Below are 13729 nucleotides of genomic sequence, written 5' to 3' on the forward strand. Positions count from 1 at the left end.
AATAAATTAATTCACAATATGCTTCAGCAAAGGGATATGTAATGTTTTAAATTTGAAAGACTTTTGTAATGATTTTCACATTTATTTTATTATAAATGTAGACATTTTACATATATGTTAATATTTCTTAATGCACTTTAACATTTTATATAAGCTCATGATTATTAAGATCAATCTGTGTTCAGTTTATCTATTTATTATCAGATGGATGGATGCTACCTACGCTATATACTGTCACATAGATACATCTACAATAAAATATAATTAAAATATGATTATTTTTGTTGAAAATGTAAAAGTTAGTGTTGTATTGTTATCATTGAGGATTTTGTTTACATTGCAGAACCTTTTCAATTCTGCTGTGTATTAAATCTTCTTTGCCTGTCATATTCTATAAATGTACTCTGGTAAAATCCATACATAATTAGTGTATTTAAGGGTCTAGAAGACACTGACATAGAGAAAAAAGAACAGATGTAGTCTGTAATGTGACTGATATTTTTAATATTTCTATCTTCTTTATGTTTTCACAAAAGAATGGCATATAAATTATTTATGGAAAACCAAAGCCAACCATTTTATTTTATAGTTTACCTTTGCACCCAAAAAACAGGCTTGAAAAGTAAAAGAAGATGAAAAACTCAGTTTAAATTGGACATGGGATTTACCTCGACATTAAATAATGATTTAGGAGACAAAACAGGAACGTTGCAACACATTTTGATGTGTTGCTGCTTTTTCATTTTACACTTTTACCTTCTAAATTTCAAAATATAAAAAAAACACATGGTTTGTTAGCATTTATGTTCCACCAGGACACCATTAAGTTTATTCCAGAGATAATCCAAGCTGATAGCTCATAAAATCCCCACCAACCATTGCTAATCCATCACTAAAATCTACGGTACTTTCCTGGTTCTGGTTGGAAGACGCTCTGGATCCACAACCAGGAAATCTTAGTAGCAAACATGTTTGGATACGAAAGCTGGTAAAAATAGGTGGCATTGAGGAATGTTGCTTGTTCACCTTTCATATCTTCCTTATTTAGTGTTGTGTTAAATGAAGATCTTCATGTTTGATTAATGCCCCAGCCAAATAATTTGAGTCACAATGATACACTAATCTGAACAAGGCATGTCTTATCTTATTAATTATCTGTATTACTTTATGGCAAGAGCAGGCAGGTTTCAAATATAACATAATGTTGGTGTGTCTAATTTAGCTCATAATACCTCTAATATAATCCTGTATACTTAAATTAAGCTTGATTTTTATTATTTTGGTCATGTTTTGCAAAATCATCCAATGTTTCTCTAAAGTGATGCTTGTTTTCTCCTGAACTACTGTTGTCACATGTTTACCTGTAAACTCCCTTTTTGGCCACACCTATAAAGAAAAGCTAATTGTTAGCGAGAAGCTGTCATTCAGACATGAAGCGCTCTACTGCCATAATCTTCTTTCTGAACACTGTTAACGTCATCTCTCTTGGTAAGAATGACCTTTGCTCAAACTCAACTATAAAGTTAAATGTTGTTTATTAAATGTTATGCTTTGGATGTTATTGAATGTATTAGTGTATACAAAATGTTACAAAATCATGTTTAGAAATAGGAAGCACGTGTTTTTCTTCTGTATCCAACTTTAAGTGTTTATTTCCTCTTTGGTGTTTTTCAGTTCCCCATGAAATAACATATTTTCTGGGCTGCTTTGAGAATGGCAACACTGCGGTACAATTTGAATTTGATGGTGAGGAAATGTTATATGTTGACTTCCAAACAGACGAGATAGTTTACACTGTACCCACCTTCATTGATCCTGACCCTGGCCAGGTTTTAGATGGCTTGAGTATCCTTCGTGATGCTCATGATAACAAGGAAGTGTGTTCAGAAATACTAGGTGTGTTGAAATACAAAGATAAATCTCCACAAAAAGAAGGTAAATAAACCCTATCGTTAGTTTTCTGTGATAACAATGTTGATAAAATGCTGGTGAAACTTTGGTTTGTTCTTTGACTTTCGTTAGATGCTCCGAACTCCATGATCTTCTCCTCTAGAGAGGTGGAGCTGGAAGTTGAAAACAGCCTCATCTGCTTTGTAAATAATTTCTATCCACCTTCCATCAACATCAGCTGGACAAAAAATGGCCACCCAATATCAGAGGGGGTGTCACTCAGTCGATATCATCCCAATAAAGATCAAACCTTCCGCCAGTTCTCAACTTTGACCTTCACACCGAGTGAGGGGGACATTTACTCCTGCACTGTGGAGCATCCCGCACTGGAGTCGCCTACAACAAGAATCTGGGGTAAAGAGTTTTATTATATATGCAGAATATTACAAAGACCAATAAAGGCTGTTTCTGTGTGTGTAAGGCATTTCATATATTTATTAACTTTCTCTACAGAAGCAGAAATCATCAAAAAGGATGAAAGTCTTTGGCCTGATATTTACTGTGGAGTCGGTCTTGGTGTGGGCTTGTTGGGAGTCACAGTCGGAGTGTTTTTCATTGTCAAGAGTCAACATGTAGCATAGTTTTTTAGTTTTTAAATATGGTAAATTGTTACAATCTTCAGGTATTTGGGTTATGGTTCTCATTTGTGTTTTTTAAAATAATTTCCTTGTTTATTTTGTTTGTTAGGTCTTGCCATATTCCGTTCATTTCTGTATTCATTATTGTCAGAAAGGTGTTGTCATAAAGTTTATTACTTTGTGTTTAATTTCTAAGTTTATTCTTGTGCTTTCTTTGTTGTACATTTAGTAGTTTTTTTAGATCAGTCTTGTTATTTTATCCTTAGTCTGTAGTTTTTTTTTTAGGCTCCCATCTGTAGTTGGAACTCGGAAAATCCGACTTCCCACTCTAGAAAAGCAACTGGAACGCCCCTGAATTTGGGCTTCATACTAAAAATTTTGGAGAAACTCCATTTACCCTAAGCTAGGGTAAATGGAGTAACTTTGCGTTTCAGTCTGGTAGGACTTCACATCAACAACATGTTGTGGTGTAAACATGTTTATTTTACAAGACACACTTGTAGTTCATCTGCTGAATAAATTAAAAGTGGTGTTTTCTCAAGGAAATAAAGCTTAAATCAATGTTTTTAAGAGATACTGTAAACAATGGCTGCTCTGGCATCACCATGTTGAGATACCCATTTCTCCAGCTGTGCCGTGACCTCAGGAGTGACATTAGTTCAGCTCCTGATTGTTTGTTGCTGGATTTTTCTGCTCTACCCTCTGTAAGTTTTCTTTTTATTATTCATAACAATTTTATTTTGCCAAAGATGGTCTCTGTACTTGGGTCCCGTGTACAGCATCCCATAATTTTTTGCATACTGCTCAAAAACAAAATGTTTTACACCACATTAGATGTCATTTTTAAATTTATGAGGCCCAAATTATAGTTTACCTCAGGATTTCGTGGGGTGGGCACTTGATGTTTTTTAAATGACTACATAAGAAACTGAGACTGTTGTGGAGAGCTGAACCACTGCCTTAACACACATCTTTCAATATATGTTTGGAAAATAAATACAAATAAATATTTTAAAAAATTATGAATACTGTCTGTATTTTTTCATCCTTGCTTAATAAACAAAAAACTGGTGTGAGTGTTAAGCTGTAAGCCATGTTTCTATGGTTTGAACTGATGTTACCCGTACTACGAAGGATGATGATGAAGAATGAAACAGTTAAAAGGAAAAAAAGAAACTTACTCAAACTGGTAGAAACACGAGTGACATGAAGAAAGGCAACAGGAGAGTCAAACACTTGATTATTTCTTACATTTAGACTTTATACTACTAAAACTGCATGTTAGACAGATTATTTGACATTAACAGAATTAGAGAACAAAAACTATTTATGGATAAGCAAGCGAGCCACGCCTGCACTGAAAACAGTAACATTGGTGAATTTGTTTCTGTACTTCCTCATTGTTGTTGATCAGAACCAGTTAGCTCTCACTTGGATCTCTGTTGCCAATCTAAGAGGATGGCTCAGGCTCAGGGCTGCTCTGTTTTCCTGGTGCTTTTTCTGGCGTTTTCACCAGGAGGTAAGTCACTTTAAGCTAATGCAACTTGTATTTTTACTGCTTTCCAATTACAGTTGCTTCTGTGTTGTTCAGATGTAAAATGTGTTTCTGTAATCATTGAGCATTCGCCACTTTAATGAAAATATTTCCTTATTTTAGGTGCTTTCTATTTGACTGTGCTGGAACGGTGCCAGTCTAGCTCAACTGACGGTCATGATGCCGTGTTACTGGATCAGGTTTACTTCAACAAAATACTGGAAGTAGAATACAACAGCACTGTAGGAAAAGCGATTGGGTACACAGAAAAAGCTGAAGCACTTGCCATTATTCTAAACAATAATCCTGGGTTTATTACTCACGAGATATGGAAAACAAACCTCTGCAAAAGAAATGCTCCACTGGCACAAAAACTACTAACTCCAGGTAATTTACAGACAAGGCAGCACAAGGGAAATCAAATTGATGTATTTTTCTGGATGAAATACACATCCCTGGATTGAATACAGTCTACTCAATCTTTTTTGTCTTGTCCATGTTTTCTAGTGGAGCCCTATGTTCAGTTGAGGTTAGAGAAGGCAGAGTACAGTCAACATCAGCAGATGCTCATCTGCAGCGCGTACGACTTCTATCCAAAGCAAATCAGGGTGATGTGGCTGAGAGACGGAAAGGAGGTCACATCTGATGTGACATCCACTGACGAGCTGCCCAATGGGAACTGGCTTTATCAGATCCACACCTACCTGGAGTTCACACCTAAACCTGGAGAGAAAATCACCTGCATGGTGGAGCATGCAAGCCTCAAGAAACCAAATCTTTATGACTGGGGTGAGAACGTCTGCATGCACACAGAAAATGTTTATATGAATAAACCATTTTATGCTCAAGGCGTCAGCGGTTATTCATCTAGACTGTCTTCCTTATGAAAACACTTCAATGATGAGCACCCTAAATATTATGATAGTAATTTGATGACTGTAGTCAAACCATGTCAGATCTGACACATTAAGTTTGTGTCAAACTGAGACACAGTGTTTAACTTCCTCTCTAAATTCAAAATCTTCTTTGTTTCATAAGATGGCAAATGGATAGATGAATGCATAGATGGGTGCACTGGCATAAATGTAAAACCAGACATTGAAACAAATATGGAGCATTTCAGTTTAATTTAGTGTTTATGATGAATCTGATTTTAGAGCCGGAGCCGGATTCAAAGTGGAGTAAGATTGTTGTTGGCTCAGCAGGGCTGCTGCTCGGTTTGATGTTTTCAATTGCTGGCTTCATCTATTACAAGACAACATCAAATGGTGAGGCAATATTTCACTTTAAACTTAAAAACACTTTTATAGCTGACTTCAGTATCTAAATTATGTTCATGTTTAATTCAATTTTATTGAAACATTTTCTAACCTTTTTTGGTATGTTTTTTAAAAAATCCAGGACGGGTGGTGGTGCCTACAACAGAGGTGAGTTTTATTCTCTTCATCTTTTCTGTGTGCACCTGTATACACCTGATTAATAACTTTATTTATTTGCTATCTAGGATGTATGTCCAGAAGAAACCCTTTAGGCTGCAGAAATGTTGAGAAGCCCCACACACATCTATCAACCACTGGAAACTGGTCTTAATATTTGAGAGACTACAAGCCTTCATATGCCTGAAGTTTTTATCATTTAGCCTTTTACACATTTCTGCAGACAAAAATATTGCAGCATATTTATTTCATACTGTACTAACACACTATTGTAAAACTGCAATAAATAAACCTGTTCTTTGTCATTTTCTTCCAGTTCATCACTGGGATGATACAAATACAAAGTCATTGCATTTTATTTTAAAAACCTTTAACGTCGAGATACTGCCCAAACAATCCACATCACTATCTAAACCAATCTTCTGACTAATTTGAAATCAAACTAACAAATTGCACCCGTTTTAAAAAAACAACCATGCAAACAAGATTAATAATTAAAATTTATTTTAACCTTCTGTGTTTGTTTAACTTTCTAGTAGATGTGTATAGGGTTAGGAATAGGATTAGGGTTAAATTAAAAACCACTGAGCTTGGAATCTCAGTCCACTAACCAGCAAGTCAGTGAAGTGACAAAAAACCAGGAAAACCAACAGGAGAGAAGTGGCAGATTTTTGTCTTCATCTGTTAGAAAGCAATACAAATCTGTTTAAAACTGAAAAATATCCAGACAATGCATTCATTAGGTGATTACCAATTATAATGATTATAATTATAATGTGATTTTCAGTTTATGCAATTTGGGATATGTCACTAATTTTCTTTTTAGAATATATTTCTTATACTTAAAGTCACTACAAGTGAGTCTCACTTGTGAAAAGCCCTGAGGCCCTGATGCTTCCTCATACTTAACAACAAAGTTAATACGCGTTTGTTTGTGAGAACGGTGACTTATCCTGATTCTCTGAATAGCCACACCTAGCACTTAATTACGAACTACTTGGACACCTTCACTGTTATGACAGGTGGTGCAAAGGAATGTTGTTTGTTCACCTCTCAGCTCTGCTTTTTTATTGTTACTAAAATGTAGAGAACCAATTTGGTTTGTTGTTGATCAAACAGTTTAGGTCAAAATGGCCCACTAAGCTGAATTAGACCTACAAGATTATAAACTATTCTTAATTATCTGCTGAAACGTAGGTTTACCTGACAGAGGTGCATTTCTCTGGTAGCCATATTTAGCTTGGAATATCTTTTATGCAGCTGAGGAATATGAGGTTTTATTGTATAATAAAAGAAGAAAACCTACAGGTTCTGAATGAGATTGATAGGACAAGGAGCATAGGGAGGGTAAGAAGTAATGGAGGAATGCAGTAAAGACACAACAAACACTGAAGCAGAAGTAGAAAATGATAAAAGGAACCAAATGAGCTAATCAGAGGTACAGCTGTGGCAGGTACGTCAATTGCTTTTCTTGCTTTTTTGACAGCAGAGCAGGTGAGAGTCCCAACAACTGAGGTATGCTCTTGAATTCAGTCAATATATTAGTCATTTCTAGAAACATTTATTTAACTCAGTGATTTTAAAAAAAAATTTTTACATTATTTTTTTCTTTTATACATTCTGCAGGAAATTCCCCAAAACAACCTTTAAATTTAAGTTTAGCTGGATCAGTTGCAAAAGGTGTTGAGTTTGATTGCAGCTTCTCCCTCCATGAAACACTGGACAAGGGACCAAACATTGTCCAGCTTAATGCTTTGTTTGGCATTTTTATAGGACCCATTTTAAGAATTGCAAGGCCACTTCAATCTGATTTTAAGGTTGTGTAAAAAGTCCACAAAGGTAGTGAAAAGTCCCTTTTCTTTCTTTTGATTGATCATACAATAATCTAAATTGTTGGGTAACATTTTCAAATTAATCTGTGATGTGACAAAACATATTTAAAGGATGTCACTTTATTAAAAATCATTGTGAAATCCACTGCATCAATTACAATTAGATTTTTGTCTTTTAGAGAATAGAAAAAGTGCAAAATTTGGGAAAACCAATCAGTTTTATTTTTGGCATACTTATCGAGTCAAGATCAAATTATAGACTTTTCCATGGCTGTGTCAAAGCTCCTGCTTGAATGTATTTGAAATGTATTACTCATATCATTATTTATTTTATTATTTCTGCAAGCATGAAAGTGTGTAAGCGTACTGCTTAAAATCTATATAAATGTGTGTATTTTTATATGAAAGAACAAGATGATTTGTACAACTCATTTTTATGTGTATTCCTGATAACTATAAAACAAATTTTATAATTAGCAGAACATAAATTAAAATGTATCTTAATTTATTTATTTGTTTTTACCTTTATGTGACATTTAATCAAGTTGTATTAGTCAAGTTGTAAGAGTGAATTTCTTTTTCAGTTTTTGAGTATTTTCCTTTAGTTTAACCCTCTGCTTGATAAGAGATATCTATAAAGAGTATAAATACACACAGCAGCAGATGTCAGAATGTGTTTATCTACATTGTGTTCTACTTTTGTCTTGGGCAAATTAAAGTACATACTTCAAACATAAATTTCATGCTAAGAGAAGAAGAACCTGTTATAATTGTTGTGATATTTGCTGAGGAATCTTTCAGAAGAAAATCGTTGCACCAGACCTAATAATTTTTTTAATTTACAGTCAAAGCTGGAGAGATTGGTGCTCTGTGGTGAAACATACAGCATACTAAACTTTACCTGTCAGTTAGAAAAAGAAAAATCATTGCTATTTGCTAAATAATTCATATTAAAACTGAAACAACTGTCACAACTTGACCTCTCTACTGTTTGAGTTCTGAATAATAACTAGAGGCGTCTCCAAGACATTACATAAACACAGTCCATCCCAAAAATTAAGTACAGACATTGGTAAAAGCCCCAGATATTAGATTATAAAAACAGCATTTTCAACGTGTCATACAAAGTTTCACAGATAAATGCGCCTTTTCTATAAGTTGTTCTGAATGACTGACAAATTAAAACCCTAATGTCTGATCAGTAACTAGAAGGGAACATTCGCCTGTAAGACTCTACGCAGGGCTTAATAGCCCTCCGCTCTGCCTGCGCCAACGCCGCCTTTATGCTCCAACATAATGAGCCGCTTTGGATTTTATTTCATTTTTCTCTTCTTGTTAATCAAAAGCCCGAGTGTGATTTTATTCCTGTGTTTCGCCCTTTATGTTTACATCCATTACAGAAGCCGCTAGGGAAGGAAAAAAGCAGCGTGGCTGAATCTGATCGATGCAGGCAAAGTGATGAGGATGTAGGTCGTTTCGTCCAGCATCCGTCTCATTTACTTACAAACACGTCACGGATCTCTCGTCCTTGTCTCTGCGAGGATGGCGTCAGACCCAAGTGATGGACTGTGCTGTTCCTGTCCCGGAGGTCGATACCAAAAACCAGGTCAGACGGGGGTGGTACCTCACCGGGCAGCGATAAGACCCGCAGGATGCTTGATAAGAGATGTCTATAAAGCAGAGACACAGAGCTGTGCAGACAGAGGGTAGGACCCAAACCAACTGGTAAGACTCAACTTCTTATTTCATCCACAGGATATTATTTGTTTTACCCTACAGATGAAATACTCTGAGCCAGCTAGAGAAGCAGCAGCTTTAAATTAATTATGTTTTTAATTTACCACAAATTTCTGTTTCATCAAAATTTAGTTGATGCCATCTGAAGGAAGACGCGGTGAAGTGAAAGGTGAAATATTTCATTCTGATTCGGTATAGGGATCTGATAGAGATTAATGCCTGTAATATATTTACAAATCCAATAAAAGCAGGAATGTTTCCATCACTGAATTAATGTAGTGTAGTACATCCAGAGACATTATTTATATTTTGCCCGGATTTGATCTATTGTTGCAGACAAATGTGTTGGTCTCACTGGTAAATATGTGCAAAAAGCCTGGAAATAAATTTTCAATCACAAAAGCTAAATTTTGCTATATTTTAGAAAATGTAACTTTTTATCCCATGAACCCAGAGGCGGTCCTAGCCTCTCTGACGCCCCCATTCCCCCACCCTGCAACAAAGTTGTTGCTTGGGGGGCACTTAAGAGTTGGGGCATTTGAGGACCGGATGGGAGAAGAAGGAAGTGCTCGCTTATGCCGACCCCCATAAGATGCCACTCTGGGCTTTCGCCCATGTCGCCCATATCGAAAGCCACCACTGCCGGTACCTCTACCATTACCTTTAAAAAAATAAATGTAACCAAACCTTTATAGCTTAAACGTTACTTTTAAGTTGATCTGATTTCTTGCAACTTCCTATTAGTGATTCAGGAGTTCCTTTTTCCTGGGAAAAATCTGAATATAATGTGACACAGTGAACTATTTCTTTCAATTATTTTCCATTACGCTGAATCAGGATCCTGTGGAGGATTGTTGTGCCGTAGTTCCTAAAAAACCAATCAAAATCCTGGAAATCCCCTCAGACGAGGCGTGCTAAGATCAGCAGCAAACAGGGTGCGCTTACTCAACACAACAACTTATTACTGATCCATGTAAACAACACAAAACTAATTCAGAGAGGAACTGATCAAACGACACCCCACCACTACTGCATTAACCCACCGCTGCCCTGGATAAATGTCGCCACTGCAAGGACCTTTATTTATGTTTTTCCACCACATGTTAAGCACACTAAGTGCTGTCTTACTAATAATAATAAGAGGGCTGCCAACCATTGCCCTAGCATTGAGGTTGTTTTTTTTTGAGGACTGATGGATTTTATTTCCCATGTTAAATAAATGTGCTCATAACAGAGGTAATAAATAGAAAGTCGTGTTTATTTCAAGGCTTGTTAGATTATCTTTGTTGTCCATGTCTGTGTTTATTTGTAACTTTTATCACCAGTTGCTGACCTACATGTTAATTTTAACTCATGGTCAAATATCTTGGCCTTACCCTGTTTCTTTTTAACAAGTGTGTTTGTTTTTCTGTTTCCTGCACAGCTCTTCTTTGACACAGATTTATCTTCATCCTAATGGGTCTCATCCTGTCTGCCTGGCTGAACGGCCCAGCGGCTGACGGAGTCCCCTCTTCTTCATCAGCTTTCCCTCCGCTGGCCGTCCCAACCTCGTCCAGAGTCGCCCTCATCCTGAACTCCTCCGCAGTGTCTCCAGGAGACAGACGCTCACACTGGAGCTCGCAGCACCACTCTCCTCACTTCCAGCTCTCTCAATGCAAGCAGGAAGTGACACGAGCACCTGCCGAGCTCAGCAGCGATGGGGTCAGGGCCGAGGTGGGGGTGGAGAGTGGGCTCCATGTGTGGGAGGTAACTTGGAACCCTGAGCACAGAGGAAGTCATGCAGTCATAGGAATTTCGAGGCAGGACTGTCCTCTGCAAGACTCGGGTTATAAAGTTCTGGTGGGTGGAGATTCCCTGTCTTGGGGATGGGAACTACAAACCAATCAGCTCTGGCATGGTGGAGAAACTCTGGCGTGTTTTCCGTGTGAAAGGAGGGGGTCTCTTAGATTGAAATCCTCAAACTCACTGCACAGCAAAGAGACAGATGCACCACTCCGTATTCCTGAACGCGTCCAGCTGGTCCTGGATGCTGATGCGGGGACTCTGGGGTTTGCTGTCCATGGCAGCTTCCTGGGTGTTGCATTCAGGGACCTTCCTCCTGGAGTGGAACTGTTCCCAGCAGTAAGCAGCGTGAGAGGAGGAGCACGGATTGTATTGCGCTATCTGAATGGAACTACACGTAAGGGTCCAACACTTGAATTGTCTTGATAAACCAAGTTTAATACTGACATATTTGTTTCTACTGCATTTGCAGGTAATCCTCCTGCCCTGAAGGCTCTGTGTGGACTATCAATTCTGCAGAATTTAGGGCAACAAGGGCAGAACCAAGTGGACAAACTGCCTCTACCACCTTTACTCCAACACTACCTGCTTTCCTCTTTCTAACTCCCTTGCAAATTTACATGCAAACGCTTTTGCATTTTCTTTTAAATACATTTGTTTGCATTGTTTGTACAATACAAACAAGTTGTTTTTACTGTATTGTATCAACTATTTATTGATAGTTTTATAATTGAGAAACTCACTTTGGATAATGGTATTTAAAAACCTTCACACAAGCCTGATAAGGACTCCTTCAACTACAAACACATGTAAATAGTCTGAATGTTTGTTTTAATAAACCAGACTTGCGGATACATAAACCCTTTCCAGGTATCAGATCTTTCTTTTTTCCTTTTACTTCTGAAATATTAAAGCACTGTCAGTACGGCCTGTTCAAGCTGGTAGATTGAAATGTCACACTAAGCTTAAAAACAGTCATGCTGAAAACAATATTCCTAAATTGTTGAAATTGATTTTAATACTTTGAAAACGGAAACAAATGTGATTTCAGGTTGTGATCCAGAAAATGCAACTTTGATGAGTTGTAAGAAACATCCAATGATGAGTGCAAGTGTAATATGTTGTTTATTTTACAGCATATTTATTTGTTCACGCTATTGAAATGATTAAAACTGAAAAGTTCTAGTTTTCTTAATGTATTATTCTTCCCTAAATGTCATCGAATTCATAGTTTTAAATTAAGTTAAGCACAAAATTATCCACACCTGGCAGATTTAAATTTCATATTGTTTTCTTTCCATCAACAAGTGCATTTCTGATGTGAAATAAGACAGGTATGTCTCAAGAGGCAATAAAACAATGTATACGGGGTATCAGCTTTGAAAAACAAAACAAACAATGTTTACATTTTAATAAAAAAAATCACTTGTCAAAAATGATTTACACTGATTTCCATAATCGATGGTAAAATATTCATTGGCAATTAATTAATAATTAATCCTTTTTGTTAGTTCTTATTACTGCTGGCCACCTCATCCTCTTCCCACTGGTTCAAATTCCAGTTCAAGCCTGAACTTTGACTGGGCCACTCCAAAATGTGGGCCAGTCAAAATTTTTATTTTGAACTTATCTACCAATTTCTGCCATCCAAACATGCATGTATATTGATGCTGACATGTCATTTCTGTGTCACTGTTTGTTTTAGGTAAAACTTGATGGTGCAATTATTACTCCATCAGTATTTGATGAACTGTGTCTGAACCGCTATTGTTATACTAAATGATTTGAACACATTTCATTTAGTTGTAGTCTGGATATTTTTTATGTGTAAAACAAATTGTGCAAAGACAATAAAAGCTTCAAAATTGGAGAACAGAGAGTGAAATTCACCTTCTATGTCTATCTGTCCTTTTTAGACCATTTTAGACCGCGCATTGATTCAAAAACGTTCACCAAAACAGCCTGGGCTGACTAAAACCGTAATGAATATAAATAACAGTCTCGAAATACTATAAATTTATGTGAATCTTTTGTAAGTTTATTTAAAAACAGAAGCATTAAATCCAACTGCTGCCAGAGGTATTAAATATTTTTAGACGGGGATGGGGAGAGCGTTGTTGCCACAGCAACAAGATAAGGAAAAGGCTCGCGAGAGAAAAGGCGCACTGAATATTAGGATTTTGACCACAAATAAAAACTTTTCTTCGTAATAATATAAGAGCTGCTTTAAGAGGCGTATGGAAAAGTTTAAGGTTAGTTTTATTCACGAGATAGGACTTAAGTAGGTACGGAAATAAACAGGGTTTGATCTGGTGGGGAAAGAAAAACATTTATGACCTAGCTAAGACGAGTTAGCTTACTTTGTTAACTTGCTAACTACAGTCGTCAACGTTCATAGCTGGTAGTTGGGTAGAGGGTATTTATACAGAATCTTTTTTTTTTTTACTTTATATTTTCAAAGAGTGTTTTATATATATATATATATTAGAATAATAATTTCAGTCAGATTAAATGTTTTACAAATCTCAAACGCTGCTGAAACAATTCTGACTTTACAGTAATTCAGGTTTGGTAATTTTAGGTACTTTACGGTTCAGAATTACAGCTGATCAAATTTAGTTCAGACTTTTTACTGAACTTACAAATAAGACCTGCACTCATGAATAATAATGTAGGGATATAATTACTGTTTCTAACGTATTCAAATGAGCTACTGTTAAAACATATCAGAAGATTTTAAAAAATGATGTAAATAATTAAAAATAGTTCTGTAGCTACAAGACATCAATTAAATAATTACAACACAAAGTGGGGACCAATGATCAAAAATATGTATGGATACTCAGTTTAAGTTGAATATTTATAGGGTTTATTCATCTT

The 13729-nt window shown here is 36.3% G+C and overlaps 3 protein-coding genes across 7 annotated transcripts; all 3 read left to right on the forward strand.

Annotated features, from left to right (window-relative positions):
* Positions 1-1280: 1280 nt before the first annotated feature.
* LOC116717007 (H-2 class II histocompatibility antigen, A-U alpha chain-like) lies at positions 1281-3551 on the forward strand. The gene is made up of 4 exons (XM_032558062.1): positions 1281-1488; positions 1675-1935; positions 2023-2304; positions 2404-3551. The coding sequence occupies exons 1-4, from the start codon at positions 1431-1433 to the stop codon at positions 2529-2531; spliced, it is 729 nt and encodes a 242-aa protein (XP_032413953.1). The 5' UTR covers positions 1281-1430; the 3' UTR covers positions 2532-3551.
* A 363-nt stretch (positions 3552-3914) lies between these two features.
* Positions 3915-5807, forward strand: LOC116717006 (H-2 class II histocompatibility antigen, E-S beta chain). Of its 2 annotated transcripts, none has more exons than XM_032558060.1 (6): positions 3915-4047; positions 4186-4449; positions 4570-4851; positions 5220-5330; positions 5464-5489; positions 5567-5807. In XM_032558060.1, exons 1-6 carry the CDS (start codon positions 3987-3989, stop codon positions 5591-5593), a joined length of 771 nt encoding a protein of 256 aa, XP_032413951.1. In that variant the 5' UTR covers positions 3915-3986; the 3' UTR covers positions 5594-5807. The 2 variants fall into 2 exon arrangements, with proteins under 2 accessions (XP_032413951.1, XP_032413952.1); XM_032558061.1 differs by having other exon boundaries at positions 5268-5330.
* A 2624-nt stretch (positions 5808-8431) lies between these two features.
* Positions 8432-12738, forward strand: LOC116717004 (SPRY domain-containing SOCS box protein 2). Of its 4 annotated transcripts, none has more exons than XM_032558057.1 (4): positions 8432-9055; positions 9200-9236; positions 10491-11246; positions 11322-12738. In XM_032558057.1, the coding sequence occupies exons 3-4, from the start codon at positions 10523-10525 to the stop codon at positions 11450-11452; spliced, it is 855 nt and encodes a 284-aa protein (XP_032413948.1). In that variant the 5' UTR covers positions 8432-9055; positions 9200-9236; positions 10491-10522; the 3' UTR covers positions 11453-12738. The 4 variants fall into 4 exon arrangements, with proteins under 4 accessions (XP_032413948.1, XP_032413947.1, XP_032413950.1 ...); XM_032558059.1 differs by lacking the exons at positions 8432-9055; positions 9200-9236 and adding exons at positions 9278-9712; positions 9905-10002; XM_032558056.1 differs by lacking the exon at positions 9200-9236 and having other exon boundaries at positions 8437-9055.
* Positions 12739-13729: the final 991 nt, after the last annotated feature.

The sequence above is a fragment of the Xiphophorus hellerii genome, chromosome 3 (assembly GCF_003331165.1).
Source record: "Xiphophorus hellerii strain 12219 chromosome 3, Xiphophorus_hellerii-4.1, whole genome shotgun sequence".
In the NCBI taxonomy this organism is placed as follows: domain Eukaryota; kingdom Metazoa; phylum Chordata; class Actinopteri; order Cyprinodontiformes; family Poeciliidae; genus Xiphophorus; species Xiphophorus hellerii.